The following is a 27,044-nucleotide window of genomic DNA, read 5'->3' as shown; positions in this document are numbered from 1 at the left end:
CTCCTCCGCTAGAACCCCTTTCTTTCCTTCGCTCCCCTTTTACAGAATGTCCGGATTCCTATTGGACTTTGGAGCGTATGGCTCCAAAGCAATTGATTGGCTAGAACTCGACGGAAAATGGTGGTTAGGTGAAATGCGCGTGCGCAGCCGGCGGCGGGAAGGGGTGGGCCAATCTCGTGAGGGTTGAGCCTTCTTTGGTCCCGCCCCCGCTACCGCTATCTTGTCGCCATGGTGACTGGTCTACAACTCGCTGGGTTAGCGGGTTCAAAGGATTCGGCTCAGCCTCATCCGGGTCCTCCGGCTGTGGTCTCGGTCTCTCTCTCTCTCTCTCCCCCCCCCCCTTTCTCTCCTTCTCTCTCCCTCTGTCTCTCTCTCCTCTGATTGGGCCGTTTCTTTTGCCTCTGATTGGCCGAGATCGGAAAAGACGGCGAAGAACTCAGAAAAGAGGGCAAACACTAGGGTCGTAGGGTTCAAAATGGCTCCGGCCTCCTTCGGTGACGTGGAGAGCAGAACTTGGGTCCGCCCCTCGCTCTTAGTGAAGAAGGAAGCAGAACTGGGAATAGCCCGACGTTTCCATGATGCGGACATCGATTTGCGGCGCTGGTGTTAACCCACCTCCCTCGGCTGGACGACTCAGCCCTCCCCTCTTTAGGTGATTTACAGAGCAGAAATGAACTAAAGGCCCACACCCTCTTTAAAGTGACACAGTAGAACAGAGCTGACCTCGACTCGGTTTTAAACCTTTACAACAGAAAAGGCCTAGCTCCACCCCTTTGTGAGTGGATGCTGAAGGCGCAAGGCCCGCCCCTTTTTAAAGCGACCCGCGGCGGGATGGGGTTAGGCCCACCCCTTCCTTCTTGTAAGGTTCCCCGCAGAACTGGGGTCTTCCTCCTGGGCGGGACCCCTGGGACTTAGGCAAAGCTGCTTCAAAGCTTGGGCTTTTCCTACGGGTTTGGGCCTTTGTTCTACAGTCAGTGACCCTCACTGTGGCCCAAGGAGCAGAACTAGGTAACAGTCCTCCCACTACCACCACTGTTCTTACATTTTCTTCCCCAGGGCGTGTAAACTACAGCGGGGCAAAGGTGTATCTGGGGGCGGGGGCGGGGCAGGCTCGGGCTGAGGGCAGTTCTGTAGCAACCAGATAAAAGGTCCCACGTGATTCAAGTGAGGAAAGGTGAGAAGTTGCCTAGAGGAGGGCAGGGAAAGTGAGGGTTCAGAAGTTCTGTAGAGGTTTAGGGGAAAAGTTGTCGAGCAGAGGTGGAGACCAAGGAAGGAGGAGTGATGGAATGATCCTAGGAGGATAATGGGAGTATGGGGAACGAGTTCTAGAGAGGGAGCTAGATAGATGGCTACAAAATTAAGAAGGCATGTTTATCCCAGAAGAATCAGCGTTCTTCGCCACTTTTTTTTTTTTTTACAAGAAAGCAACCTTAATGCCCAATTTCCATTGTAAGAATAGATGCAGCCAGATTCTATGTTGGGGAGAAGGGTTGTCTCAGCTTAGGTGAGTAAGGAGACTGATAGGAAGGAACTGGAAAAGAAAAAGTACTGAGGTTAAAGAGCATGGAAAAACGGGCAGGGAGTATCCTTTCTCTACAAAGAGGGGGCAGGTGTGAAGGAGGAAGTCGGGCTGCTCGAGATACTGCGCGGGACAAAGGGCAGAGACCAGACTAGAGGGCTGGAGGGTGAGATGAGGTGAGATGGAGCCCTCGAGGGACAAAGAGAGGTGAAGAACTCGGTGCTTGGCATATAGCAGGTGCTTGATAAATATTTGGAATTGAATGGAGGACAGGAAAAGGGGGCTTGGAAAAGAGTGGGAGGGAATAAGCAAGCAGCAGGTATGGGAGTTAAGGAGAAAGAAAGAAACCAAGAAAAAGTGACAGGAGAGCTGATGGAGACTGAGAAGGAATGGGCCAAGGAAGGCATACAGCACGAAGGGACACGCAAGTCATGTGTGCTGACAGGGAATTTCATGGAGGAAAAAAAGATGCAGCTGGAGCCCGAGAACAGAGACAGAGGAAGAGCCCAGCAGAGCTCTCTCCGAGCGGAGCTAGCGAGACAAGACTGGTAGATGTGGGGAGGAGATGGCTGGGTTCCTGGGAAGCGATTGGCAAAATTGGCCGCCCATCACCGCCCCCTACTTCCTGACCAGCCCCGGAAACCAGCAGGCGTTGGGGAGGGGTGGGGGGATAGCGGCAGCAGCAGCCCCAGCCCTCAGAGATACAGCAGGAAGGGAGGGAGGGAGCTGGGGGGACAACCCCCCACCATTCCTACCGCTATGGGCCCAGCCTCCCACTCTCACCTCCCCTCCATCGGCCGGGGCTAGGACACCCCCAAATCCTGTCGCCCCCTTGGCACCGACACCCCGACTGAGGCAGAGACACAGCCACCCGCCACCACCGCTGCGGCAGACTGGCTGGGGAGGGGGCCAGCCCCCCAGGCTCCCCACCCCACTGAGGTGGGGGCTGGAAAGGGATGGGAGGAGGAGGGACGAGGGTGCTGAAAGGGACGTGGAGGAGAGGGTGGGGGAGAGACTGGGTCTGGGAGGGCGGGCTGCGAAGAGGGTTGCTGAGAAAAGGATTGAGAGCTGCCTGGGGAGAGGGTTGCTGGGGAAAGGAGAGGGGGCCTGAGGGAGAAAGGATGAAAGAAACAAGAGGAAGGAGAGCTGGAGACCCTGTAAATTTGGGATGGGGGTGTGGATAGGGAGTCCTGGAGAGGGCGTTCCTGAACCTTCCCCAATTCCTCCTCTTGCCCTTTGGCGCCACATGACTCTTGGGCAGTTGTGCGGAGGAGAAAGCCTTTTATTGCCCCCCGTTCCCCGAGCAGAATTTGCTTCCTAGGAAAGCCCTCAGACAGGTCCATGCCCACGTAGGCGCAGGGCCTCTTGTGTTTCAGTGGGCGTCCACACTGCTAGACCCTTCCTGACACATGAATGCCTTGTGGGGGGCCATGTTTTCTACATGGAGCCTGTGTACCTTTGACATATTTAATGGCTTGTGTGCTGCTAGGGTAGCCTGTGCTACCCATAGGCTGTGGAGAAATGGTGCATTGTTTTCCATCAGGATTGTCCATTCTCATTCTCGTTATCTTATGTCTATGCCTCCTGTCTAGTCTGGACATGCCCAAGTGTGTGTTTTCATATACATATTACATCTATTATTGGTTTCATGTTTCTTGCACATGATGTATTTATGCATGTTTACTTTAGCATGTAAAGATTATTTTGTTTGGGCTCACGTGTTATGTCCATGGTCCCGCCATATGCAGTAGTCTTCCTGTGTGCTATTTTGTGGCCTAACTGACTAGCACACTCTCGTTTTGTGATCAGATTAGCCGCTTTGCTGCATGTGTTTTCGCAGTCAAGGTTCACACCACAGGTACGTGTGCCCCTCCGTGTAGTACACTGATGTGACATGCCCAAAGCATGTGTGCTCATGGGTACACTTACTGTTTATTTCTTAATGTTATTGGTAGTGTATTTTGGGAACCGTGTGCTCATTAAGCCATTTGGCGCTCCATCGTGCTTATAAATCTGTGGCTATTTCTGCTCCAGAGAGGGTCACTCAATATTACGCATTAGAGGAGGTCACGGGCCTCCCCAAAGTACAGCCCCGTATGCCTTACTTTGCTGATCTTCCTGGCCTGTGTCTCTTCTGCACATTCTCTCTCTGGTGGCTGGGTACAGTGCCTGCCACAGGGTCAGCCTTGCAGTGACATTATCTGTGCCCAACTCTGCACTATTGGCGTGTATTTGATGACAGCAGTATCTTTTCCCTGGGGCGTGTTAGTCCCCATTCTGTATGTTTCTCTCGTGTGTACAGTGGTATGTGCCATCTTGGTGTCATTCTGCCTTCACTGTGGCTGTGTATTGAATGTGTATATTCAGAGTAGCTTACTGTTGGGCTGGGTGTGTTCACTGCTTTCTTAGTGACTTTTCTTTTCATGGTTAAGAGTCCCCAAGAGGGTAGCTGTCTTATTCATGTTCAGAACTGTTGCCTCTGTCATTTATTCTGGCTGTGTGGGTATATATACGCCTCATGGTCTATTCAGCGAATGTTTACAAGCACCTTCCATGCCTCCTTCTGTCCTAGGCATTGGGTATAAGACAGAGTCCCTGTCTTCAAGCTACTTACAAACTAGAGAAGGAAACAGAAATGCCAGGCAGCAGGTATACACAGTGTGCTGTCAAGATCAGTGGTTCTTATACTCACCTGGAGGGCTTGTTACAATACAGATTGATGGGCCCAATGCCCAGAATTTCTGATTCAGGAGATTTGGGGTGAGCTCCAAGAAGTTGCTTTTCCATACTTTGAGAACCAGTGATCAAGATAAAAGTGTAATGAAAACTCAGGCCTGGAGAGGTTCAGGAAGACCTCCAAAGAGTGACACTGAGCTGAGTGAGGCAAGTGAAGAAGAGGTGGAAGGGCTTTCCAGCCAAAAGGAAGAGCCTGTTGACTGGCACGGAAGCATGAAAGATCGTGGTGTGTCTGAGGAACTGAAGTAAATCAGTCTGGATAAAAAGGCATTTGTGGGCACGTGGCCGAAGACGTAAGCAGAAGTCAACTTGTCAAGAAGGGCCTTTAGACAAGATAGGGAAATGCCCAGATTTGTGTTACAGAAAAAGCGCTGTGTTGCCATGTGGAAGCTGGATTGGAGGGGAAGCGTTAGGAGCCCATTCCAGATTGTCCAGGGGAGAAACGCAGTTCTGAACTTGAAGGGCCAGTGGCATGGAGAGCGCAGAAGCCCACCATTTTAGGGCTGGCAGGGTCTCGTGTTTCCTCTATTGCCTGTGGCCTTCACTCTTGGCAGTGGGCTTACCTTTGAGCACAGCTTGGAAGGAAGTGCCTTTGGCCTTAACAGGAGTGACTCGTATTTGCCTGAACACCATTTTTGTGAATTGTGACCCTGACCCTGCCCCTAGCCGCGAGGCAGCCGAGTGGAGGAAGGAGGAAGAGTCCAGAAGGCAGTTCTGGATGCCTGTGCCTCTTCCTCCTGAGCTCTTTCCTCTCCCAGGGCAGGCGGTGTGATGTCCTTTTTACTCTGCCCCATTTTCTCTTGGTGAGGCCTTATCCCCTGTACCTGCTGACCAAACTGCCTCCAGTGTTGCTGAAGGGAGGGAAGGGGTGGTGGGATTTGTTTGCCCGTCGGTGGAGGCAGGATTGATGGATGTAATTATTTCTGGTATGTCTATGTCTTTACCTGGGAATGGGGGAGGCTGCCTGGGTGGACAGGGATTTTTCTAGGTATGCATTTCCAATCCTTCATCTGTTACTGGGTATTATTGTACATTTGTATATGTGTGTGAACGGGTCCGTCTTTGTATGACTGGGTGTCTCTTTTCATTAGTGACCGCTTTTATTCTTGCCAGTCGGCCCTTGAGAATGTCTGCGGCTGTTTCGTCACTTTCGCTGTGCCTGCTGTCTGCTGTGTGTGCACCTCTGTATATACATACAGGCGGCAGTGTGACTCAGTGGTTAGGGGCACAGCTGCTTAGGTGTAAGCTGGGGAGCACCTATCACCTCAGGTGAGCCGTATCACCTCAGGGAAGTTATTTAACCTCTCTGGGCCTGTTTCCTGTAAAATGTAAATTTTGTGGTTTAACAGAGTATATAGTATATAGACGAGCCCTAACACAAATAGAATGCAAGCCACCTATGTCACTTTTAATTTTCTGGTAGCTACATTGAAAAGTGTAAAAAGTAACAGGGTGAAATTAATTTTAATAATATGCTCTATTGAGCCCAGTATGTACAAAAGGTTATAATTTCAAAATGTAATCAATATAAAAGATTATTAATGGAATATTTTACATTCCGTTTTTCATTGAAAGTCTTTGAGATCTGATGCGTGTGTTACTCTTCCAGCGTGTCTCAATTCGAAGCAGGCCACCTTTCAAGTGCTCAGGAGCCATATGTGGCCGGTGGCTGTTGCATGGGCCAGCGCAGGTGTAGGCCACTATAAGATCCTTACCAGCTACTAGTGTTAGCTCTCATGTGTATTGTCCTTGTATTGTCCTGTGTCTGAGTTGTGGGTGTACGTCTCATGTCTCGTCTGTCTGAACATATGTGGAGCCTTCAGAGAGAGGGGGGGCTGGGAGACAAGCCCCGAGCTCCCATTCGTCGGACCCCATCCTAGAGAGGCTTCCTGGGTGGGTTTCGATGGGAGCCCTGGGCCCATCCTGTGTCGCCTGCCTTCTGCACCTTGCCCACCTCAGCCCCCTCCAGGAATCAGGCCCATGTCCCTCGCTCTGCCCCTGCAGGTGACCAGAATGGAGCTGTGGCCAGGGGCATGGACTGTACTGCTGCTGCTCTTCCTGCTGCTACTCTTCCTGCTGCCCACCCTGTGGTTCTGCAGCCCCAGTGCCAAGTACTTCTTCAAGATGGCCTTCTACAATGGCTGGATCCTCTTCCTGGCTGTGCTCGCCATCCCCGTGTGTGCCGTGCGAGGACGCAATGTCGAGAACATGAAGTAAGGGCTGGGGCGTCGGGTGATGAGGGGACCTAAGGGTCAGGAGCGATGGGGAAAGCGTCGGGTGTGTAGGAGAGACGGGAGAGGACTGGAAAGATGACCGAAAGGAGTTTGGGGGCGGGGAGGGACCTGAGGCATGCAGGGGATGTGGGTGGGTCCCACTGGAACCCCTTGCCGTGACCCCGTAGGATCTTGCGTCTGATGCTGCTCCACATCAAATACCTGTACGGGATCCGAGTGGAGGTGCGAGGGGCTCAGCACTTCCCTCCCTCACAGCCCTACGTCGTCGTCTCCAACCACCAGAGCTCCCTTGACCTGCTTGGTGAGACCCCACATGGGACACACCTCCCCCAGCCATGCCCTTCCTCCTGGAACCTTCCCCAGAATCTCCTCCCCTGGGGGTCCTCAAGTCCCCGTCACCTGGGACATCGCCTTATTTCCCTGGGGTACAGCTCCCTCATAAGCAGGGTTTGTAAACCGTTAGTCACCCTTCCCTCCACTGCGGGCTTCCCGCCCCTGCCCCCTGGTCTCTCTTCCTTTATGCTCAGGCCCTCGTGTGAGGGATGCCCTGGGTAAGGTGGGCCGCCTCTGGTGACCCTGCCTCACCCCACCCCCACCTGTACCCCAGGGATGATGGAGGTACTGCCAGGCCGCTGTGTGCCTATTGCCAAGCGTGAACTACTGTGGGCCGGCTCTGCCGGGCTGGCCTGCTGGCTGGCTGGAGTCATCTTCATTGACCGGAAGCGCACTGGGGATGCCATCAGTGTCATGTCTGAGGTCGCCCAGACCCTGCTCACCCAGGACGTGAGTCAGCCTGGGGCTGTGGGCCGGTGGGGCTTATGGAGTAGAACAGGTGTAAGGTAACTGATGTGCGGGGCCAAGGGGCCTCAGAAGTCCCATGGTAGCATCACAACCATTTGGTGACGCAGCCCTGTGTGTGTGGCTTCTGGACCCTCTTTCTTCCCCAGGTGCGGGTTTGGGTTTTTCCTGAGGGTACAAGAAACCACAACGGCTCCATGCTGCCCTTCAAACGTGGCGCCTTTCACCTCGCAGTGCAGGCCCAGGTGATTACTACCTCCCCTTCTGCTGCTGAGCCCCCAACCCCCCACCGTCCCTTCCTCTCTGGTCATGGGGTCCTCTAAAGGGAGCTGTGAGCTAATGGCTTTTCCCCTCCCCAGGTTCCCATTGTCCCCATAGTCATGTCCTCTTATCAAGACTTCTACTGCAAGAAGGAGCGCCGCTTCACTTCAGGTGAGGGTTCTGAGCCGATCTGGGGTGGCGGTGGCAAAGGGCCATGGGAGAGGCTAGAGGGATGTCCCCAGAGGCAGTGTCCACCGGATTGTCTAGTGTGGCCCCACAACAACCGGTAAGTATTTATTAAGCACCCACCATGCTCTGCTAGATAGGTAACAGTTGGTCCCTGCCAGAGACCAGGAGAGAGAAGGCCTGTGTGCGTGAAGCTGTAACACTCAGCAGGAAACACTCAGCCTAGACAACGGAGGCTGGGAGGGTGCTGTGCCTGGACTAGGGTTTGAGGGCTTTGGACAGGAGGCCTTCAAAGAGCAGGTGGCAGCTGGCAGGCAGAGGGGCACCTGTCGAGGGTCGGGGAAGAGAACTGGAAGGTCGAGGAGGGGAGTAGCAGGAGAGCTCACAAACTGGGCCCACCCTGTGGGCAGAGGCCTGGGGAGACCGGCCCTGACGGTGCTCACCCCTTCCCAGGGCGATGTCAGGTCCGGGTGCTGCCCCCAGTGCCCACAGAAGGGCTGACATCAGACGACGTCCCAGCTCTGGCTGACAGAGTCCGGCACTCCATGCTCACCATTTTCCGGGAAATCTCCAGTGATGGCAAGGGTGGTGGTGACTACCTGAAGAAGCCCGGAGGAGCACGCGAGGCCGGGCTCTGAGCGCCCCTCCCACCTCCCGCGCCTTCCTCCACACACCTACACGCCCAGTGGGTCCTGACACAGGGCCAAGCCCTCTTCCTCATTTCCCCTCTCCCCACTAGGCCTCCTCTTTGGAATCTTCAGCTTCTGAAGTGGATGTCCCTGCCCCTCCCCAGCTCCCCACATGGACTCTCTTGCCTCCATGCAGTCCCCACTCTGACCCTTACCCACCTCCTGTGCCATCGTGTCTGTGGGACAGTTGCCTCCCCCTCATCTCCAGTGGCTCAGCCTACACAAGGGTGGAGCACTCCATCCTGTCCCCAGTGGACCTTCTTCCTTTGTGGTCTTCTCTCCCCCTTCACCCCACATTGGCCAGTGGACTCATCCATTCTGTGGAACAATTCCCCACCCCCGCCCCCAGGTCCATGGATTCAGTGGACTCATCCGTTTGTGGGGTGGAGGACTCGTGCTGTGGCTGGAAGCCCTGCCTGGAACACTCCTCCCAGGCTCTTCCTGGGAACACTTCTCAGCACCTTCACGCTCCCTCCCATGGAGCCTCCTGTCAGTGGAGGCTGGACTCTTCTCACCCAAAGGTCTCCTCCCTGCCCGTGCCCAGGACTGAGCACACTCCTGGATGCCAGTTTGGTCTTCACATTTCCGCTTCCCTGTCCCTGTCGTGCAGTTCCGTGGCCCTGACCCTACCCATCCCCCTGCAGCCCTGTCGTACCAGTCTAACCGGACACAGGGGGAAGAGGCAGACATTAGGCGCTGCACTCATTGCTCCCTGAGGACTTGGGGGAAGGAGCTGAACGCTGGAGAGCATGGGAGGGCTTTTTAATTTATTTCTCTTTCTTTTGAGGCTTCCTCCCTCTGAGCCAGTTTTCATTTCCTCCCTGTGGCATTAGCCACTCTCTGCCTCCCATCCCAGACCTGTGCCCACAACAGGGAGGTGGGCTGGGAGCAAAAGGAGAGGGTGGGATTCAGTTTTGCGTGGCTGGTTTTTATTAATTATCTGGATAACAGCAAGGCCCCGAGAATAAAAATTGAGAGAGAGATCTGCAAACTTTCTGGCTGCGTTTGTTCAGGAGCTGAAGGGGCAGTTCCCATGCCCAGGTAAGCTGCCTCGGCGTGAAGACTGGAACAGGCCGAGACACGCTGCCTTCCCCTTCAGTTCTCTGAAGTTCCCATGCTCACGGCTCCTCAGTGGCAGGTCACCTTAACTGCAGCTCCCCAGCTGGTGAATCCCAAAACATCAGTGGATCCAGTTTCTGTATAAATTAGGGGGCAGGGGCTCTGCACTGCTTCCTCATCATCGTCCATTGAGGCCTGGGCCCAGGCTATTGTCCTCACAGGAGCCTGGTTAATGACAAGGAGACAGGCAGACATATTGGCTGTGGACTGCCTCCAGCCTGGAATGGGTGTGAGACCGACACCCAACAATAAGTGAAACCACCAGGCTGGGGACAGTACCAGAAGGAGTGGTGAAGTGCAGATATCTGGGGACAGTGAGTGTTGGGCAAGGGTTTTAGGAAAAGAGAAACTGAATTGGGAAGAGCTGGGGGCCACTGTTGGAGGATGGGGTCCCAGCAGAGGGGCATGAAGACTCACAGGCGCCTAGCCTCTCCTCCAGCAGCAGCACCTGGTCGCTGAGAGACTCTATCCTGTCGCCCCGGTCCCACAGCTCTGCCACCTGTTCGGGCTGCAGCTCTTCAGGTGGCACAGGCAGCACCGCTCGGACCCAGGCCCCGGCCTGCCCAACCCACTACAAACGGAGAGGTACCTCAGGGTGTTGCAGATGGGGAGAGCCCTGCCCAGCCAGATTGGCCCCAGGCACCCCAGCTCACCTGCTCCAGTCGCTCCAGACGCCCGTGCAGCTCATGAATCTCTCGCCTCAAGGCGCGCTCACCCTGTTCCGCTTGCCGAACTGGGGGAAAGGAGAGCATGACTACCGCCCGGGCCCTGCCACCAGCCTGGCCCTTCCCGCGGCCCACACTCCCGCCGCTCACCCGCCACGCTAAGGATGCTGGCACTAGTCGGGGGTTGCGGGGACCCCTCTGTGCAGGTGCGCCTGTCCAGGCCCAGCACCAGGCCGTGGGGACAGCCACAGGTGAAGCTGCCTGCCGAGTTGAGGCAACGGTGCGAACAGAGGGTGACGCCAGTCCTACATTCATCCACGTCTAGTTACAGGAAAAAGGAGAGAGCTGAGGGAGTGGGGCGGGGGCGGGCGCCCCCGGGGGGTGGGCAAGGAGGGCCCCGCGCCACCGCTGGGGAGGGCGAGCCGACTCACCCACGTGACAGTGCTTCCCACCCCAGCCGGGGGCGCACTTGCACTGGTCCGGGCGAACGCAGACGCCTCCGTTCAGGCAGGGTTTGGTGCAGATGGCTGCGGGCGCAGGAAGGGCTGTTCAGGAACTGGGCCGCCACCGGCTCCCTAGACCCGTGGGCGCGCCAACCAAGGGGCCAACCAAGGGGCCTGGGAAGAGCCAGCCTCACCTTCATCACAGGTGAGTGCCCCTGGATGCCTCTTCTTCCAGCCCTGGCAGCACACGGCGTGGGTCTGCCGCACCTCCTTCCTAACCTCCCGCCATGCCACGCGGTAAGTGGTCCTGGAACACAGCACAGCACAGGGCTCTGGACCCTGGCATATGGGTCCTGGTCTGGGTTCTTGGGGTTCCTCTTGAAAGACCCCAAATCCAGGCTCCCCATCCCTCACCTGTAGGTGCTGCAGATGCGCCTTCCAGCACACAGGGTCAGGTAGGGCTTATACACCGGTTGGCTGTAGGACTCGTTGTAACGGAGCGGGACCACCAGAGTCTGTTTGGAGCAGACCCCTTGACTGCACCCATGTGGGAGAAGGTGGGAGACATTGAGTGGGCCAGGCCCTGGGGAGCCTGGAGTCCCAGGTGCCTCTAGGTATACTGAGGCCCCGCCCTCGCTCCAGGTGACAGCTTCGACCCCATTCTAAACTTTGTTTTGCCACCTGTGAAGCCCCACCCCAGCAGGTTTCCAGAAGACCTCCCCCTGGCCCCACCCCTTCTGTTGTCACCTCTCTTTGAGGGATCCACCCTTGGAACCTTCGCCTGGCATCAGGAGGAGGAGGAATGAGAGTCCGCCTAAGAGAGTGCACAGCTCAGCCCTGGGCCCCATGATTCTGACTGGACTGCGGGCTGCAGACAAGAAGGGGTTAATGAAGGCCCTTTCCCTCTATGGACTTCTCCAGCTCACCAGGAACAATCCGTTGGTGCCCTCTAAGGGTGACAGGACATTCATTCACACAAAGGTGCACTAGTCACCAGGATTGTCACCGCCTGTGTGTACATTTAACTAACGCCGCCCCTCTCTTTATTAGCATCTCGTGGTCCATGCAGCATCAGACAAGCTCACACCCGGACACACTCCCTCCACCTCCCCTCTACACACACAGTTAGCCCTCCCCTCACGACCCTCCTAGCTGTAACATGCCCTTTTCTACCTTAACCTTCCTACCTTCAAAACCTCAAGTATTCACCACTATACCCCTCCCTCCTTGCTTGAACCCACACAACTAGAAAGTCCACACCTTAAAACACATTCTTACCATGCTCACACCATCACATACACCCCTCACTCAGATTACACCCCCCAACTCACACTCACTCTAAGGCTCTGAGTGACCCCCACTCTTTCTCCATTGACATTCCCTCGCCACCTGCCTTTTTCTCTCTCCCAGAGACTTCAGGCCAACCAGTGTCAGCAGCAGCAGCTCAGACTGGTGGGCAGGCTGGGCGCTGCAAGGGAGAGGAGGGGCTGGGCCAGACAGAGTCCTCCCATTCTGCCCCCTCCCACACGCCGCCTCCTCCGTAGCTCCAGTTTGGTCAGCTCAGGGGGCTCCAAGTCCCACTACCTTCACCCCCACTCTGGCAACAGGCCCCCTAGAAGTATCTTCCCAACCTTCTGAGGCCCCTTATTTCTGGAAACCCTCCCAGATCAGCAGAGACTCCTAGCTCTATACCACCACCAGTAGTACCCTTGGCTCTCGCCTCCCTCCTTCAACCCATCACAGACTGGGGGAGAAATGGGGGGGCAGGGAGAGAGACAGAGCTGGTAGAGAACAAAGCAGGGTCAGGTCATGGGAGAAGAGGCAAGGTCAGCTGGGGAAAGAAAGAAAGGCAAGTCATCACGGAGGGCAGGGGGCAGCCAGGGCACCAAGGGGAAAACTGACCCCATTTCTTGCTGACATTTGTTAGGGCCTGGCCAGGCAGAGTTGAGTCAGCCACCGCCCCCCATGCCAGAGCAGACAGGGCCCTATTGTCTCTACCGAAATTCCTTCTATCATGGAAGAGGAGGCTCATTGTCCAGCCCCTCACCCAGCTCTGGCCCACAGAAGTTGAAAAGGGGCTCAATAGATGCCCACCCTGACCCTTAGCCCCCTCATCTAGCCTGGAGGTGGCAGGCGCATTCCATCCATGAGGCTGGGGCACAAACCACTGCAGCCCTGGGCTCAGTCCCCCAATCTTATGCTGGGACAGGAAGAGAATTGTCCTCAGCAGGAAAGAACCCACAGAGAATCAGGAACCCACACAGAATGGGCATTGAGAGAGCGGAAACACCAAGGGGGTCCACCCCAGACCAGGCATCCGGGCACCCAGGCCTTGGACTCTCCATCCCCACCCTCTTTGGGGAGCCAGGCCCCCCTCACCTGGAAATGAGCCAAGCCACACTGAGGAAATGGAACTTTATTTCCATAAATATAGGGGTAACACCCATTCAAGGGTAGCTAAAAGAGGGGCTGGGGCCTCAAAGAAACTAGGCTCCCAGGGAGTACCCCAACACTGAACATAGGGACTGGGGGATCCCCAAACCTGAGATGGGCCTTGCAGGCCACAGATATTCCCCAACACTGACACTTCAAGAATGGAACAGTCCCCATAGGGGAGCCTCAGAACCCCACTCTCATGGGTCATCCTTCCTGGGGGTTGGGAGGGCTGACAACGGGAGTTCAGAGGAAACGGGAACATGGAGAGAACAGAAGCTAAAAATGTCCTGAGCGGCCTGGAAGGAGACCCCTGTGGTGGGCAGGGGCTGGGTTCTCCTCCTGTGCAGCCAGAGATGGAGGAGCAGCCACAAGTTAAAAACCTGGTTTCTCACTTCCCAACCTCGGCCTTGGGAGGATAGGAGAGCATGGAGCAACCCCCAAATGAAGGCATGAGGTGGGGGAGACCAGGATTTGTCATTCATGGAGCAGAGGAGGGAGGACCTGGAAGCCCTGTTGGTGGGGGCAGTGTGGGAGCAATGGTGTGGTCACAGGCACAAAAGAGCCTGGCATCTGCTTTTCAAGGCCACCACTTGGCGTCGGGGCCAGGGAGTTCCTGGGGGATCCCTGGGGACGTCCTCAGGAGAGCCAAGGTTCAATGCAGGTCTCATAAAGGGTGCGGTTGGAGTGCCAGGCTGTGTGGACAATCCCAGCCATTGGACACCTCACTATGGCCCCTCGGGCCAATAGAGTCTTCAACCCAAAAGAATCCCGCAGATAAACCTTCGAGGTGGGTGAAGGGGCATGGAAGAAAGACACGGGAGAGACAAAGTGAGTTCCTGCTGGTGTTCCAGGCCCCCTCCCCACAGAGTGAACCTTTCAGCTCATGGCTCAGTGGCAGGGAGGTTGACAGACTGAGGTGGGACAGGGCATGAAGACAGGAAGAAGTCCCAGGGACTCACCAGTTGCTCCTCCATCTCCAAGACCGTTTCATTTGCATCATAGAAACCAAAGAAGCTACAAAGAGAAAGGAGGGTGGTGATCAGGAGAGCTGGAAAAAATCAAGGTGGGCGAGGGTCCTTCAGGAACTCGCGGCCTGTTCGGGAGACAGGCAGCAGGGGGGACACTCAAAATATTTAACCGGACATCATGTACCTCATGAGGTGATGCACTGAGGACACAGCGTCACTTCTGCCGAATTCCCATCAAAATGCATAACCTGACGCTAAGCATGAGGAAATACCTGGCCCATTGGCTTCAAAACTGTCAAAGTCATGGACGAAGACTGAGGAAGTATTCCAGATGAAGAGGCTAAAGTATGACGACTGGATGCAACACATGATCCTGGGTTGGATCTTGCATTGCATTTGTTTTTTTCTAAAAAGACAACTGGAAAAATGTGAAGGTCTATAGAGTACCATATCAATGTTAATTTCCTGGTTTTGATAATTGTATGGTGGATACATGAAAAAAGTCCTGTGCATAGGAGATCTGCACTGTCACACTGCAGTGTTAGGGATAAAGAGATATTATGTCTATAACTTACTTTCAAATGGTATACACACACACACACACACACACACACACACACACACACACACCCTATACAGAGGGTGTCAAGAAAATGTATACACATTTTAAGAAAGGAAAAAACTGTATTAAAATTGTAATACTCCATATATAGTCACGTTTGACTTCTGCAGTTACAAGAGGTGTTCAAAGTGGTTACCATCAGTGTCCAGACACTTCTGATTATGGGGAACTACTGCTTGAGCATACATAACATCTCTCAAAATGTGTATACATTTTTAGGGGCACCCTCTCTGTGTGTGTGTGTGTGTGTGTGTGTGTGTGTGTGTGTGTTTAGAGAGAGAGGACGCTAATGTAAACATGGTAAAATGGTAACATTTGGGAAATCTAGGTGAAGGGTATACAAGATCACATTGTACTCGTTTGGTAACTCCTTAAGTGTGACATTACTTCAAAATAAAAAGGTCTTCAAATTTGTTTAATCAATATTTGACTGGCATGAGCACTGAGTGGCTGCTGGCCATGAATCACTAAACAGATGCTAACAGTGTTAAGTCAGACGGGCAACAGGAGCAAAGATGAGAAGCCACTGCACTAGTTTTAGAGCAGCAACGAAGACTTCCCAGGGATGACCTTGACCTAGGGAAGGCTGTCCGAGGCAAATGGAGCAGTAAGAGCAAAGGCAGAGGTGAGGCACAGCTGTGCACAGGGGGGAGCTGAGCTGGAGCCTGGAGGCCGTATTGAAGAGCTGGGTTTCGTAAGGTGTAAGAGAGCAGTAGGGACACACAGACCTGGATTTGAACTCCAGCGCTGCCATATACTCCCCACTGTGTGCAGCTGAGCATGTTACTTATCCTCTTTGCCCTATATAATAAATACTTTCTTTGTAAAGAGGAAGTAAAACACTGTGGTTAAGTCAGGTCGCCTGACTTCACCACTTACCAACTCTATGAATGTAGGCAAATTATTTAATCTCTTTGCACCCGAGTTTCCTAATATGTCAAATGAGGATAATCGTAATCACCCATAGAGTTGTGGGAATTAAATGCATTTTATTTGAAAAGTATTTAGAATAGTGTCTTGGGACATAAAAGGTGCTATAAGTGTGAGCTATTACTATCTCAACAGGGTTGTTGTAGATCTGAAATGAAATATAAATAAATCCCATCTCTTACTATAAGGGATGTTGCTCCTTTACTCAAAACCCTCGGATGCCTTCCCATTTCACTCAGAATAAAAAGCCAAGGGTCGTGCTCGCCAGGGGCTGGGCGGAAGCAGGGCTGAGAAGCTAGCGTTAATGGGTATGGAGTTTCAGTTCGGGAAGAAAACAACAAGTTCTGGCGCTAGAAGGAGGCGATGGTCACACAATAATATGAATGTAGTTAATGCCACTGGACTGCGCATTTAAAAATGGTAAATTTTATGTTGTGTATATTTTAGACTAAAAGAAAAAAAATCAAGGACTGCACTTACTTTGCCCTACAAAGGCTCCACGTCACTGGCTCCCTGCTACCTCTCTCAGCCTCTCCCACCGTCTCCCCGGCTCCCTGCACTCTAGCCACACTGGCCTTCTTCTTCCTCACACCTGCCCCACGGCCTGTGCAGGTGCTGCTCTTTCTCCCTGGGTCATTCTTCCCCCAGGTCGTTGCACAATTTCTTCCCTCATTTCCTTCAGTCTCTGGTCAAATGGCAACTCTTCCAGGAGAACTTCTCTGGCTACTTCTAAAATAGGCTTCAGTCATCCTCTAACCCCTTCCCTGCCTTGTTGTATTACACCCGACGTGTATACTGCATGTATTATCTGTCATCCCCACTAGAACGTAAGCTACGTAATGTCATAGGCTTGTCTCTCATTTCCAGCTGCAACCCCAGGGCCCAGAACAGTGCCATTGCACAGTGCTCAGTGAGTATCTGAGTGACTAAAGCAGACCAGGTGACATTTCAGGTCACTCGTCATGATCTGTAATACGCACGTAGTGCCTTGGAGCCATGGGTCTTCCTGAGGAATTGGATTGAAGGGGTAAGTGTGGAGACTACCACAGCAGCCCAGGAAAGTACAAGAGGTGATAGGAAATGTGATAAAATGGCCTGGAACTATCTCCACGTGTTGTACCAGTGTCAGTTTCCTGGTTTTGCTATCGTGCTATAGTTACATAGGATGCGACCACTGGGGAAACTGGGTGAAGGACACACAGGACCTCTCTAAACCATCTTTGCAATTTCCTTTGAATCCGCAATTATTTCAAAGTTTTTACAAATGGGGATGGAAGGGAGTAGAGTCAGCAGAAATTAGTGACTGGCTAGATACAAGGGGTTGGGAGATGACTCCCAGGTTTTAGTTTTGGGTGACAGAAAAGTGAAGGGTGGGGAACGTTAACTGAAGAGTGGGACCAGTTGTAGGCAAGAGATGAAGATTGGTGGCGGTTAGGGGCTATCCTTAGCCAACCTTCAGGCCACACATTCCCTTATTACCTGGACTGCCAAGGGGTAATCACACCATCATCGGGGCCCCCAATCAGCACGAGGCGGCCCACACGAAGAAAGTTCTTCCGCCATGCTGCAGGTTGGGAAGAAGAGAGCCTGAGTCAGTCACAGGGTTCAGGCCAAGTTTGAGAGGGGAACGTAGAGGGACAGAAAAGCAGAAATGGGACCCACGCAGGAGCCTGGGTTCTCACCAGTGGCATTGGGATGATCTCGTTCCCCATTGATCAGGGCCAGGAAGCTGCTGGCATTGAGGTACAAGTCATCATGGTGGGGGTCTGGGTACAAACAGCATTGAGAAAGATAGTCAGAGAAGCAGGGGGAGGAGGCAAGACTGGAGAAGGAAGACCAGTCAGAAGGCTACAGTAATACACACGGTGACTAGGAATATAATGTAGCAACAGTAATAATTGTAAACATGCTAGTGAACACATTTATCTAGCACCTACGATGAGCCAGGTACTGTTCAAAGTACATTACATTCATTAATTTATTTAATTTTCATAACCACCCTATAAGGTAAGTGCTATATTATTATTGCACAGATGAGGAAAACTGAGTCACAGGAAGGTTAAGTAACACCCAAAGTCACCCAGCAGGGTCAGGTTTTAAACCCAATTAGTCTGGACCCAGCATCCATGGTCTGAAAAACCACACTAGGCATTTGCATGCTATGACCCATGGGCCAAATCCAGCCACTGCTAGTTTCTGTAAGTTTTATTGGAACTCAGACACATTCATTTACACCTGGTGTATGGCTGCTTTCACACTGTGCCAGAACTGAGTATTGTGACAGAGACTATATGGCCTAAATATATTTACTATCTGGCCTTTTAAAGAAAAAGTTTGCCAACCCCTGCACCAGACTGTACTTTCTGAGACAATAAGTGATACTCATAAAGCATTCTGAACAGTGCCTGTTCACACAGTAAGTGCTCAATAAACACGTTACCATCATTATTATTGCTGTTGGTTATGGTAGAGGGGGAAGCAGCAGGCCCCACCCTCCAGTTTAGCATCCCCTACTCACCATGCCAGTAGTTGCATATGGAGAATTCCTGGCCCCAGGGGCTATAGCAGACCCGGTAGAGGTTAGACCTCATGGAGGTAGGGAAGAGCCACTTCAAGTAGTCCGTGTCTGTCAAGAGAACAGCAGTGCCAAGTGGCCCCCAACCTTTGTGTCCCCCAAACTCAGGGCCCCTATGAAGCCCACAGTAGCCACTCACCTCCATACTGCCCCATCTGTGGAGAGGAGAGAGATATGAAAGAATCCACATTGTGCTCGTCCATCACAGACAGTAGTGCCCTGCACACCAGGCCCCCTGTAGGCAGAACACCACAATGTACAAAAAGAAGAAAGGCCCAGAGAACGCAGGTCCACCCTGTGGCAAAACGTCCCACATCATGTTAAGTGACAGCTAGAATTAGATTCTGGGTCTTCTAACTCTAACTGTAGGGTGTATTTTACTGCCCCACTATCCCTTAGGTCCAAAAACCACGGGTAATGGGGAAAGAAGGGGCATTAGTGCAGGGAGCGTCCCTCCCGTTGAGGACACACACAGAGGTGAGACCCAGGTGCTGAGGGAAGTCAGAAAAGGAGGGCTCAGGCACCAGGGCCCTTGTTGGAGCAATGCGGTTCAGAAAAGGACACAGAAAGTGTCCCTCAGATAAGGATCCCGCTGCAGATAGTGCTGAGGAGTTTAGCGAGGGGCACCTACCCTGCGAGTAGCAGATGAGATGCACCCCTTGAGGGGCCTTTGCCATGATGGGGGCCACAGCCTCTCGGAACCCTTGCACCTGTTCCCACAGTGGCCGCAAGCTCTCTCTCCCATCAAAGAGATCAAGCACTGTCACCACAGTCCCAGGGTGTGTCTGTGGGAGAGGGGCAATGCTGCAACCGGGGATGGACTATGAAGCCCCTCCACAGCACCCCCTGGCCAGCGCCCACATGCCCATTGTGCCCTGTTAGAACCAAGGATCTCGTCCCCCACCCAATTCTCCCCCACGCGAGCACCAGCTCCCGAGGAACTGGGCAGGCCCAGAGGGGCGGTTTTCAGTTTCGCATTCTCCCTCCTCTGGCGTAGTAGAGGCCTCTAACGCCCCACAACCAAGTGTTCCCTGCCAGACCTCGTTGATGTATTCCAGCAGGTGGCGGAAGCTGTGCGAGCTGTCAAAGAGCCCGTGCACCACGATGACCGGTTTGTAGGAAGCGCGATGGCGCGCGGGGGCTGCAGGCAGCAGCAGCGGCAGGAAGGGCAACAGGAGCAGGATCCCCGCCGGGGGGAGCCGTGGCCCCCGGAGCCCCACCATGCTCTCGCCTGAGAAGGGGCGATGAGGGCCTGTGAGAGAGATGATAAATGTCCCTTCCCCTCGGGACAACGGGCAATCCAGTCTCCCCTGCCCGTGCGGGGTCCTTGTCACGAACTAGCCAACTTTTAACTTACTCCAGTCATCTCCCCACAAACACACCCCCTACCATGAAGACTCACCAACGTGCACCCGAAGCCCCGCCCCCAACTCAGCCAGGACTGGGTCCCTAGGCCCAGGATCTTCTAAAGCACGACCCTAGCCATGTACGACCTGGGGTTTTGCTAGAAAGTACCCTGAGCCGCAGCGCAGGTCCCCGGGAGAGTGCAAACTCCCACCTGGCCTGGCTCCGAGAGCCTCGCTCCGCCCGTTGTTTATGGCTCCCTTGTCTGGAACCCACGGGGGGAGGGGAAGGGGATGAGGACAGCATGCGCAGGGGAATGACGGATAGGAGAGGGGCGGCTGCTCGGGGTAGCGCTCAGCCGTCACGTCCGGGGCTTTCCCTGGCAACCGTGCCAGCGTCCCCTGCAACGCAGGCCGGGGACCGGAGGGGCAGTGGAACTTTCCATTGCGCCCTAGGAGCGGGGGAGGAAATAGGAGGAGCGATCCATTTAGACCGGTGAGGAGAGGAAGAAGCAGCAAAGAAGTCCTGAGAATAGAGAGAAAGCCTCTCTCGGCCCTGCTGCTCCAGCGACCCAGGGGTCCAAATCTCCTCCTGGATTTGGCCCATTCTGGGGTCCGGCTCCGCAGAGGAATTCGACGCTTTCTCTCCCCAGCGGGGCGCTGAGGGGGATGGGGCAAGAACTCTGCACTTGGTCCGTGCGTCCACCTGCTGAGAACTGGAGCCAGTCCAGGAGCACCCTACCCCACCCCTGCCCGCCCGCCCCAGGTCAGCTTCTTACAACTCTTCATTCTGAAGTGCGTGTAGTGCCCTTGTCTCCACAGACGCGGAGAGTCCTCGAGGCCTTTCGAGCTAAAACAGCAGTCTGGCCCAGTTTCTCCTGCGCTACTCTACTCAGCTCCCCATAAATGATCCACCCCCAAGGGGCGGAGGGCCCCTGAGGCAGCACTGACTCATGCTAGCTAGTGTGGTTTCGACTGTCTTTTCAACCAGAGTGACCCCCACAATCTAGCCCTTAGCCGAGAGCTCCTGTGGGAAGCTCCTTACCCAGACCCTCTGCTCAGTACAGACTTCCAAGTTTAGGCATCCTTGCTCCTCCATCTGTGACCCCTACCCAATACCCATGAGTCATAGAGTGAAGAAGTAAAATGGACTCATTATAGCCACGCTGCTAAATTACTAAAATCAAGTAGATTTAGGTATGAAGAAACGATTCTATTCTTGTGTTTTGTTTTTGTTTTTTTGTACTGGGGACGTTGGTGTTAGGAGCACTGCAATCTAACCAACTGAGCCAACCGGCCACCCTCTATTCTAGTTTTAACTTAAACTTTTGAACGTTCTTGTCCTTCATCAATCTCTGTATATACATCAGACCTCTAGATAACCCTGATTACCCCCTGAGGGCTAAGGAAAGAATATTCAGATATCCAGACCACCTAACATGCGTTACCCAGATCACTGGTCATCTTGAGGACCAATCCAGAGGCTAAGTATGCAAAACTGATTCTTCTCAAGAATGTACTTTTTACTGTAAGAGCCCTCAGCTTTTCTTCTTCAGAACACTCTGGATATTGCCTAAATATGTTACCAGTTCGTAAATCCTAAGACACTTGAATAAATCTTTGTCCTTTTTTTCTAGCAAAGCCTCCAGACTCTTTTTGAGTTTATTGGACACCCAGGTGCCCAGTTAGGTCTTTTTCTTAGTATTTAGAGATATTTCCCTTGAGAAAATGATTTCCTGGCTTATCTGAACCCTTCCCTTTGTTCATAGGGTCTTTGCCAGTCTAAAGTCTCTCCCAGTAAAACTAATTTGAGCCCCCGAGTTCTGTAGAATGAGGATGAGGTGGGGGGTGGAGGGTTAGGGGCCCACACAAACATCATAGAACCCAGAATGACTGGCCTGGGCCTTTACCTAAATCTCTGCAGCCTGGGATTGGCCTTGGTCAGGGTCTCTGTACAACTCTGTAGTCTCTGCTTAGACAGAGGAGTAAGACACAGCCTGGGGAGAGTGACTGCCTCGGGTGTGAATTGGGAAGTACTAGTCTAAAGGTGGCGGGTAATAATGATTCCCCAGCTGTGTTTTTCCAAAGAGCCCAACTCCTGTTAGCCTGGGTGGACTTCTGATCTTCACCTCCTCTCCCCATCTATGCACTCCCAAGATACAACAAGCAAATAAAAAGACTGGAAATACCGATGTGCCCCCAGGTCCGCTCAGGAGGTGGCGCTGTGTCTTGGCGGGGGTGGTGGATGGGTGGGATTTGAGGAATGGGTGTGAACACAGACAGGCCCAGGAACTCTAAGAAGCCCTAAGAAGCCCAAAAAGCAAAGGGGGAAAGGGAATCAAGCATGCATTCCCAAACCGAGCTGCCACAAATGAGCAGTTGATTCACCCCTCCCTTTCCCAAAGCGCTTTAGCTCCTTAACCCTGGAGGAAGGAAGTATCTGTGCTTCCCTTAAGCTTCCTCTCCGTCCTTCCATCTCCTGACCCCTACCCAGGTCCGGCTTACTCTGAATTACTACAGACCCAAGCCTTCCATTTTACCTCCCCATTCACCCCAGGCCAGGGTGGCAGGTCGAGGCCATAACTCTGGGAACATTTCAGGCCATCGCAGGTCTCAACTCTGCACACAGTTCTCTCTCATACACAGTTAGCTCTCCTAAAGTGGGGAAACTAGGGCCAAGGATTTGGGAGATTCTGGGACCTTGCAGGGATTCTGAGGAAAACTGAGGAAGGGAGACCTCACTGGCGTGAACCAGACCTGCAGGGAACTGGGGTATTGAATCCACTGAGCACCAGCTCAGTTCTTACCACAATCTAGTCACTACAGCCAGTCTTGGAGGGGAAGACTCTAGAGAGTTCTCTCTCCCTCCTTCCTTTCCTTAGTCGCACCTCCCTTGCCTGGTCTTGCTTGCCTCCCTGTTTCCATGACAACTCCAAGGGAGCCCAAACTGGGGGCTTGAATGCTGGGGTGAGAGGAGGAGAGACGAGTGGGGGGACGTCTGAAGGCTCCCCCTCCCTCGCCTCTGTCCCTTTAAGCTGTCCCCCCTCCCTGCTCGCCCTCCACCCCCCCGCTGCTGTCTTCTCTCCATCTCCTGCGCTGCCGCTGGCTGCGCAATCCGTGCACCCAGACTCCGGCGCCTGCCAGAGACCCCAACTCCAGCTTCAGGACCCTGTCCCAACAAGACCGCAGGCATGTCATCGGAAAAGTCAGGTAAAAAAACCACAACAAAACCTCCACCCTCTCTACAGTCTCCTGACTCTACCCCCACCCTGGGCTCCAACCCCCTCCCTACCCCTCCGTAGCAGGTCGTTCCCTTCTATCCAGCTCTCAACCACCCCTCAAATCCCCCTCTTCTTACTATATCCCTCCCTTCTCTTCCTTTCCTCCTTCCAGTTTCAGCCTCTGCCCCCTGCCAACAACATGGGCAGCGGGTGGGGGGGGTGGGAGGTTGGTTGGGGGGGTGGGAGATTGTGGCAATGAGGGCAGTCCAAGAGCGGCTTAGCAGGTACTACAGGGATAGCATCACTGGAAGTGACAGATGGACAGATGACACTGGCTGGCATGGAGACATCCTGTGGGGAAATATGAAGACACAATCAGATGGGGGTTGTCAGGGGAGTAAAATCCAGCAGACTCTTCTTTTATCAGCCTTAAAAGAAGTACTGAGATTCCCAGGGAGTCTAGGGTAACCCCTCCCCCACTGAAGTCATTGCAGTGGAACATGTCACCCTACATGTGTTTATACAACTGTTGAAATGAGCACATGCTAACACAGTGTTGCATGTCTACCCATGTGCACATGCAAGACTAGTTCGGATAGGCAAACCCAAAGGCAACCAGCCTTACTGCCGAGGAGGACAGGAGATCAAGTCTGCTGGTGAGAGCAGTGTGCCCCTTGCTGAAGAAGGGAGAGGAGCAGAGGAGAGTTGTGACCTCGAAACTAGATTGAAAGACAGAAATGGGGGGGGCACAGATGGCCTAGATACAACCCCTCTGCTGCCCCAAGAATGAGCGATGTCTTCTCACCCATCTCCTCTGTCTCTCCCGTTATCTTTCTCCACCCCTGACCCTCTATTTCTCCCATACCCCTCCATATCTCATGTCTGTCTTATGTCTCCCTGTACCCTCTCCTCTGCTCACCGCCCCCAGGCCTCCCGGACTCAGTCCCTCACACTTCTCCACCACCCTACAATGCCCCCCAGCCGCCAGCCGAACCCCCCGTCCCGCCCCCACAGGCAGCCCCCTCGTCGCACCATCACCACCACCACCACTACCACCAGTCTGGCACGGCTACCCTCCCGCGCTTAGGGGCTGGCGGCCTGGCTTCCGCCGGGGCCACGGCTCAGCGCGGTCCCTCGTCCTCTGCCACTCTGCCGCGGCCCCCACACCACGCCCCGCCGGGCCCAGCCTCCGGGGCGCCCCCACCCGGCTGTGCTACCTTGCCCCGCATGCCACCCGACCCTTACCTGCAGGAGACTCGCTTCGAGGGCCCACTGCCCCCGCCGCCGCCCGCTGCCGCCGCCCCACCCCCGCCGGCGCCCTCTCACACTACCCAGGCCCCGGGCTTCGTGGTGCCTACGCACACCGGGGCGGTAGGCACGCTGCCTCTGGGGGGCTACGTGGCCCCTGGCTATCCATTACAGCTGCAGCCTTGCACTGCCTACGTGCCGGTCTACCCGGTGGGCACGGTGAGTACCGGAGGACACGGGCCTCGGAAGAAGGGGAAGGTCCGGTGGAGCAGGTCCTGGAATTGGGGACACACTGGGGCCTGGTGGGATAGAAAAACAGAGCCAAGGGACCGGGCTGTGTTGGCGGAGGTGGGGGTGGCGTTAAGGCCTAGAGAAAGGAGGGATTAGGCAAAGGCCTGGAACTAGGGAAGGGGTGCATGGCTGTCACTTGGGGTCAGAGATCATGGCCTGGGAGCGAGAACAGAGTAGATGAGGAGAAGACACCTGGGACTGAGTGAGTAGAGGAGCGAGGACAGGTAGTTAAGAAACAAGGTCTGAGATGAGGCCAGGACAGCGCTGGTGGGGCCGTACCGTAGGGGAGGGAGCGTGGAGATACCTGAGAATATGAGGTTAATGAGGGAAGGAGACGGACCTAGCTGGAATTTATGGGTGTTCTGGAAGGGGAGTGGATGATCAGGTTCTTTGAGAAGCAACAAGCAAGAACTGTGCTTTAGAAACCGCTCTCCGCTCAGAACATTGTGGGGCTCAGAGAGGGTCAGAGTAACGTCCTCTTCCCTCCTCCCCCGACCTTCCTTCCACAGCCCTATGCAGGCGGGACCCCGGGGGGAACGGGAGTAACCTCCACGCTCCCCCCGCCGCCCCAGGGTCCAGGGCTAGCACTGCTGGAACCGAGGCGCCCGCCGCACGACTACATGCCGATCGCGGTGCTGACCACCATCTGCTGCTTCTGGCCCACGGGCATCATCGCCATCTTCAAGGCAGTGCAGGTGGGGGTGGGAGGGTCGGGGATGAGGCTCACTCGGGTTTTCTTATTCCCTGGGAGCGCTGGACGTTCTGGGGAGCATCTTACAGGGAGGCTGAGACGTGCAGCTCTCTGATCCGCTTTTCCCCACCCCTCCCCCGCAGGTGCGCACGGCCTTGGCCCGCGGAGACATAGTGTCGGCGGAGATTGCTTCACGCGAGGCCCGGAACTTTTCCTTCATCTCCTTGGCGGTGGGCATCGCAGCCATGGTGCTCTGTACCATCCTCACGGTAGTTATCATCATTGCCGCCCAGCACCACGAGAACTACTGGGATCCGTAAGGACGCCCGCGGCCGGGCCCCACCCTGCGCCCCTCGACCTCCCAAGCGCGTTCTGCAGTCACGCCGCAGATCCAATGGTCGCCCTGCACACCCGCCCCTGGAGCTACCGGACTTCGATACATCCGAAACTCGGCTTCCACGGAAACTCTCGCCTTGCGGGCACGCTCCGAATCCAGTTCCTCAGGAACCCAGCCAAACCCCACACCCCCAAGGACACCGCTTCCCTGGATCCCAGCCAAATGCCGGGCCCCCAGTCGCTCCAGACCCCCACCCCCTCTAAATGCAGCGCCCCCAGAGGAGATCCCAGGGTTTCTGCTTGGCAGCCTAGAGACTGGTCCCCCAAACCCCGCCTCCTCTATAGGCCCCGCCCCAGCTCTGACAAAACCCCGCCTCCAGGTCGGCAGGCTCCGCCTTCTTTTCTTCGTCGCGGGGTGATTCAGTCCGATGATTGGGTTTGTGGTGCCAGGCCTCGCTGCCAGACCAACAGACTAGACTCTTCCCCTTCTCCCAGCACGAGGACTGAGCCCCAGGGTAGCCACGCCCCCAAGCTCAATCCGGTTTTTGCTTGTACAGTTTCGCATCTCCTACACCTGGTCTCCTCTGATTTTCTTGCTAATCCCCGAACCCCTATTTTTTGTTTTTTGGAATGAGATTTGGGAGGTTCCCAGTTTATGACCCTTTACCCTGGGATGAAGATTACGTTCCGGTTCTCTGTAAATACTCCTTCCCACTTCTCCCAATCCCTGGACAGCCAGGCAGAAGGGAACCCAGGGTCCTGACCTCCCAATGTCGGGAGGAAGCCGCCCGCTCTCTGCTCTCCTGGACAGTCCCTGCTTTGTTCTGATCTGTGTGTGTGCGTGTGTGTATGTGTGTGTGTGTGTGAATTTCTGAAAGACTATATTAAAGAGTCTAAATGGATTCATTATCCACAATTTGGAAGACTGCAGCCTTGCAGAGACCCTACTCTTTTGGTTCTCCCTTTCAACTCCCCTCATTTCCCTTTCGGTGTGGTGGTGGGGGCAGAAAACTGACAGACACAAAAGTGGGAGGAGAAAGATTTCCAGGACACCCGAGAGACAGACACAAATATGGGGGAGGACTCCCTGGGATCCAACCTGGGAAGACCTTGGGGTCCATTCTCAGTGGGGATTTCTTTCCTCAGCACACCTTTTCCACTCCCTACCACACGGGGCTTAGGGCTTCGAAGAGGGAAGATGTACAAGGAGACCCAGAGATCTATCTCTAGAACTCCAGGAAGTCAGGAGGAAAGAAGAGGGCAGAGCATTCTGAAGAAGTTTGTCAGAAATAGGGTGGCAGGAAAAAGATGCTAACTACCCACAGCTGTTCCTGCCTGCAGGCTGGAGGGTGGCAGACAACTTGAATTAGAGCCCTAAGTGGTACCAGAACAGGGAAGGCAAAGGGAGCAGAGAGCTGTAGGAGCCTGTCTCATTCTATTCCGGCTGCTATAACAAAAATGTCATTGATTAGGTGGCTTACAAACAGAAATTTATTTCTCACAGTTGTGAGGCTGGGAGTCTGAAATCAGGATGTCAACACCATCAGGTGAGGGCCCTCTTCTGCAGCCCTTCTCACTGTATCCTCACTTGGCAGAAGAGGCTAGGGAGCTCTGTGGGGTCTGTTCCACAAGAGCACAAATCCGGTTCATGAGGGCTCTACCCTCATGACCTAAGCTGCTCCCACAGGCTGCACAGTGATATCACACTGCACTTTAGGATGTAAACATATGAA

General features: G+C 54.3%; 4 protein-coding genes across 10 annotated transcripts; 2 read left to right on the top strand and 2 right to left on the bottom strand.

Annotated features, from left to right (window-relative positions):
- The first annotated feature begins 455 nt into the window (after positions 1 to 455).
- On the top strand, positions 456 to 9,414 carry AGPAT1 (1-acylglycerol-3-phosphate O-acyltransferase 1). Of its 5 annotated transcripts, none has more exons than XM_033096892.1 (7): positions 456 to 652; positions 6,260 to 6,468; positions 6,657 to 6,790; positions 7,097 to 7,272; positions 7,437 to 7,532; positions 7,647 to 7,719; positions 8,188 to 9,406. In XM_033096892.1, the coding sequence occupies exons 2-7, from the start codon at positions 6,269 to 6,271 to the stop codon at positions 8,370 to 8,372; spliced, it is 864 nt and encodes a 287-aa protein (XP_032952783.1). In that variant the 5' UTR covers positions 456 to 652; positions 6,260 to 6,268; the 3' UTR covers positions 8,373 to 9,406. The 5 variants fall into 5 exon arrangements, with proteins under 5 accessions (XP_032952783.1, XP_032952790.1, XP_032952778.1 ...); XM_033096899.1 differs by lacking the exon at positions 456 to 652 and adding an exon at positions 987 to 1,008; XM_033096887.1 differs by lacking the exon at positions 456 to 652 and adding an exon at positions 1,631 to 1,756.
- A 129-nt stretch (positions 9,415 to 9,543) lies between these two features.
- Positions 9,544 to 12,118, bottom strand: EGFL8 (EGF like domain multiple 8). The gene is made up of 9 exons (XM_033096923.1): positions 12,044 to 12,118; positions 11,398 to 11,518; positions 11,065 to 11,187; positions 10,845 to 10,957; positions 10,639 to 10,734; positions 10,358 to 10,528; positions 10,196 to 10,275; positions 9,960 to 10,113; positions 9,544 to 9,707 (listed from the first exon to the last, which is right to left on the bottom strand). The coding sequence occupies exons 2-9, from the start codon at positions 11,496 to 11,498 to the stop codon at positions 9,661 to 9,663; spliced, it is 885 nt and encodes a 294-aa protein (XP_032952814.1). The 5' UTR covers positions 11,499 to 11,518; positions 12,044 to 12,118; the 3' UTR covers positions 9,544 to 9,660.
- Positions 12,119 to 12,127: 9 nt separating this feature from the next.
- PPT2 (palmitoyl-protein thioesterase 2) lies at positions 12,128 to 20,656 on the bottom strand. Of its 2 annotated transcripts, none has more exons than XM_033096917.1 (9): positions 20,304 to 20,656; positions 19,222 to 19,433; positions 18,813 to 18,966; positions 18,321 to 18,416; positions 18,125 to 18,232; positions 17,289 to 17,372; positions 17,086 to 17,170; positions 14,046 to 14,100; positions 12,128 to 12,481 (listed from the first exon to the last, which is right to left on the bottom strand). In XM_033096917.1, the coding sequence occupies exons 1-9, from the start codon at positions 20,311 to 20,313 to the stop codon at positions 12,458 to 12,460; spliced, it is 828 nt and encodes a 275-aa protein (XP_032952808.1). In that variant the 5' UTR covers positions 20,314 to 20,656; the 3' UTR covers positions 12,128 to 12,457. The 2 variants fall into 2 exon arrangements, with proteins under 2 accessions (XP_032952808.1, XP_032952800.1); XM_033096909.1 differs by lacking the exon at positions 12,128 to 12,481 and adding an exon at positions 13,052 to 13,866 and having other exon boundaries at positions 20,304 to 20,634.
- Positions 20,657 to 21,957: 1,301 nt separating this feature from the next.
- On the top strand, positions 21,958 to 26,213 carry PRRT1 (proline rich transmembrane protein 1). Of its 2 annotated transcripts, none has more exons than XM_033093481.1 (4): positions 21,958 to 22,734; positions 23,674 to 24,212; positions 24,857 to 24,979; positions 25,119 to 26,213. In XM_033093481.1, the coding sequence occupies exons 1-4, from the start codon at positions 22,716 to 22,718 to the stop codon at positions 25,293 to 25,295; spliced, it is 858 nt and encodes a 285-aa protein (XP_032949372.1). In that variant the 5' UTR covers positions 21,958 to 22,715; the 3' UTR covers positions 25,296 to 26,213. The 2 variants fall into 2 exon arrangements, with proteins under 2 accessions (XP_032949372.1, XP_032949363.1); XM_033093472.1 differs by having other exon boundaries at positions 22,143 to 22,734; positions 24,794 to 24,979.
- Positions 26,214 to 27,044: the final 831 nt, after the last annotated feature.

Source organism: Rhinolophus ferrumequinum, chromosome 3, assembly GCF_004115265.2.
Source record: "Rhinolophus ferrumequinum isolate MPI-CBG mRhiFer1 chromosome 3, mRhiFer1_v1.p, whole genome shotgun sequence".
NCBI classification, from domain to species: domain Eukaryota; kingdom Metazoa; phylum Chordata; class Mammalia; order Chiroptera; family Rhinolophidae; genus Rhinolophus; species Rhinolophus ferrumequinum.
This window is presented reverse-complemented; position numbering and strand designations above follow the sequence as displayed.